The sequence below is a fragment of the Orycteropus afer genome, unplaced genomic scaffold (assembly GCF_000298275.1).
Source record: "Orycteropus afer afer isolate SDZICR_OR568_19922 unplaced genomic scaffold, OryAfe1.0 scaffold00766, whole genome shotgun sequence".
Taxonomy (NCBI): domain Eukaryota; kingdom Metazoa; phylum Chordata; class Mammalia; order Tubulidentata; family Orycteropodidae; genus Orycteropus; species Orycteropus afer.
The window spans coordinates 398,400-400,130 of record NW_006922353.1 but is presented as its reverse complement, the minus strand read 5'-3'; the positions used below and the strand labels follow the sequence as shown (position 1 = coordinate 400,130).

The window sequence follows — 1,731 nt, the reverse complement described above, 5'->3', positions numbered from 1 at the left end:
CAGTCAGGGGCCCTGGGAGTGTGGGGAGCTGATTGGACAGTCAGGGGCCCTGGGAGTGTGGGGAGCTGATTGGACAGTCAGGGGCCCTGGGAGTGGGGAACCCTGCAGCTAGCATTTGGTTCTCAGAGGCTGGGGCCAGGACTCCGAGGGAGAAGGGGCGGGGTCAAGCATGGTGGGAAGGCCCCCAGAGAGTGACCAAGGGGAAGGCCGCAGGCAGCAGGTCCAACTGTACCATCGCAGTTGGGGAAACTGAGGCCGAGCGTTGCCACCTGCTGGCAGCCGCAGCCCTCGTCTGACGTGAAGGCAGGGCTCAAGCCCCTCGTACAATAGGGGGATACTGGGAAACCCACACACCAGAGTTGGGGGGTTTGAGATTTGGGGGGCACCAAAGGGTTTAGGACACCCAAGGAGGAGGACCTATAAGCTGGGCGAGGGGTGGAGTGGGACATACAGGAGACTGAGGTGCCAGAAGTCAGGGGTCATAGGAAATGGAGGGGGCCAGTGGAGATGCTGGAAGTGGGGGGTCCTATAGTCTGGATCCTGGGGCAATTGTGGGGTATGAGTATTAGGGATCCCTATATGTCTGAGGCCTGGGGGGATCAGGCCTTTAAGGCTCTGGTGGGCACAGTGAGCAAACAGAGTGTTGGCAGGTCATGGATTTGAAAAATTCCAAAGTTCTGACATGGGATGGTTTTGGGGATTCCAGAAGCCTGGGCATCCAGGAGCCAGGAGTTTGGAAAGTGGGAATAACAAAAGCCCGAGGACTCTGGGGTCAGGGAGCCCGAGGGTCAGAAAGCTGGGGTCAGAGAGTAGAATCATGGGTCACACAGCAGGGAGCTGAGATTGGATGCAGGTGGCTGGTGGGTACCCGGGTGCCAGTTACGATTTCCTTCATTGTCATCAGGAGACAAAGGAGATTTAACAGTGACACCCACAGAAAACCCAAACTGCTGCCCTCAGCGTCGTTCTGATTCATGGCGGCCTCATGTGTCACACAGTATGATCGCTCCATGGGGTTTCTGGGCTGTAATCTTTGCGGAACTAGATTCCCAGGCCTTCCTTCCCTTAGATGGTTTCAAACCACCAACCGTTAGGTTATTGGCCAAACACAAACCGTTTGTGCCACCCAGGGCCCTTCTGACAGTTGGGAACTCTTAGGTAAGGACAATGTTAACATTTTAACAAGTGAGGGGAGTGTCTGTCCATCACGGAATTCTCTGTCCCTGTCTGTATGCTTGCCACATGCCTCGTTAAAATAAATGTGGAAAAGAAAAAAGGGGACCCGGAGTCAGAAGGCTGTGACGTCAGGGGGCAAGGAGCTTGCAAGCCAAGGGGGCGGGTCCCCGGGAAGGGGGCGGGGCCTGCGGGAGGCGGGGCACTGACCGAGCCGCCCTCCACGATGTCCCTCCAGAGCGGCCGGTCCGGGGGCTGCTCGGCCAGCTCCAGGAGGTTGTCCAGCACCACCTGGCCGATGAGGTCGTGCCGCGAAAAGCGGTCGAAGTCATAGACGCTGAAGTGAAGCTTGCGCTGCGCCAGCTCGGCCAGCGGCACCGCGAACTGGAACGTCTCGTTGAACACGGGGTTCAGGGTCTTCCTGTGCACCTGGTGGGGGTGGGGGAGGAGAGGAGAAAGACCAGTGCCCCCCAGCCCTCCGCGCACGGACCCGGGAGTGCAAGGCGCCAGGACTCTCCGCCCTCGGATGCAGGAGTCCGGGCCCCAACACCTCCTACC

General features: G+C 58.9%; 1 protein-coding gene across 1 annotated transcript in view; it reads right to left on the bottom strand.

Annotated features, from left to right (window-relative positions):
• Positions 1–1,731, bottom strand: part of SYT3 (synaptotagmin 3) — a 25,194-nt gene that overhangs the window by 8,938 nt on the left and 14,525 nt on the right. Inside the window, exon 4 of the mRNA XM_007957639.1 lies at positions 1,384–1,602. Within this exon, the coding sequence (XP_007955830.1) occupies positions 1,384–1,602 (219 nt within the window). The remainder of the gene's footprint in view (positions 1–1,383; positions 1,603–1,731) is intronic.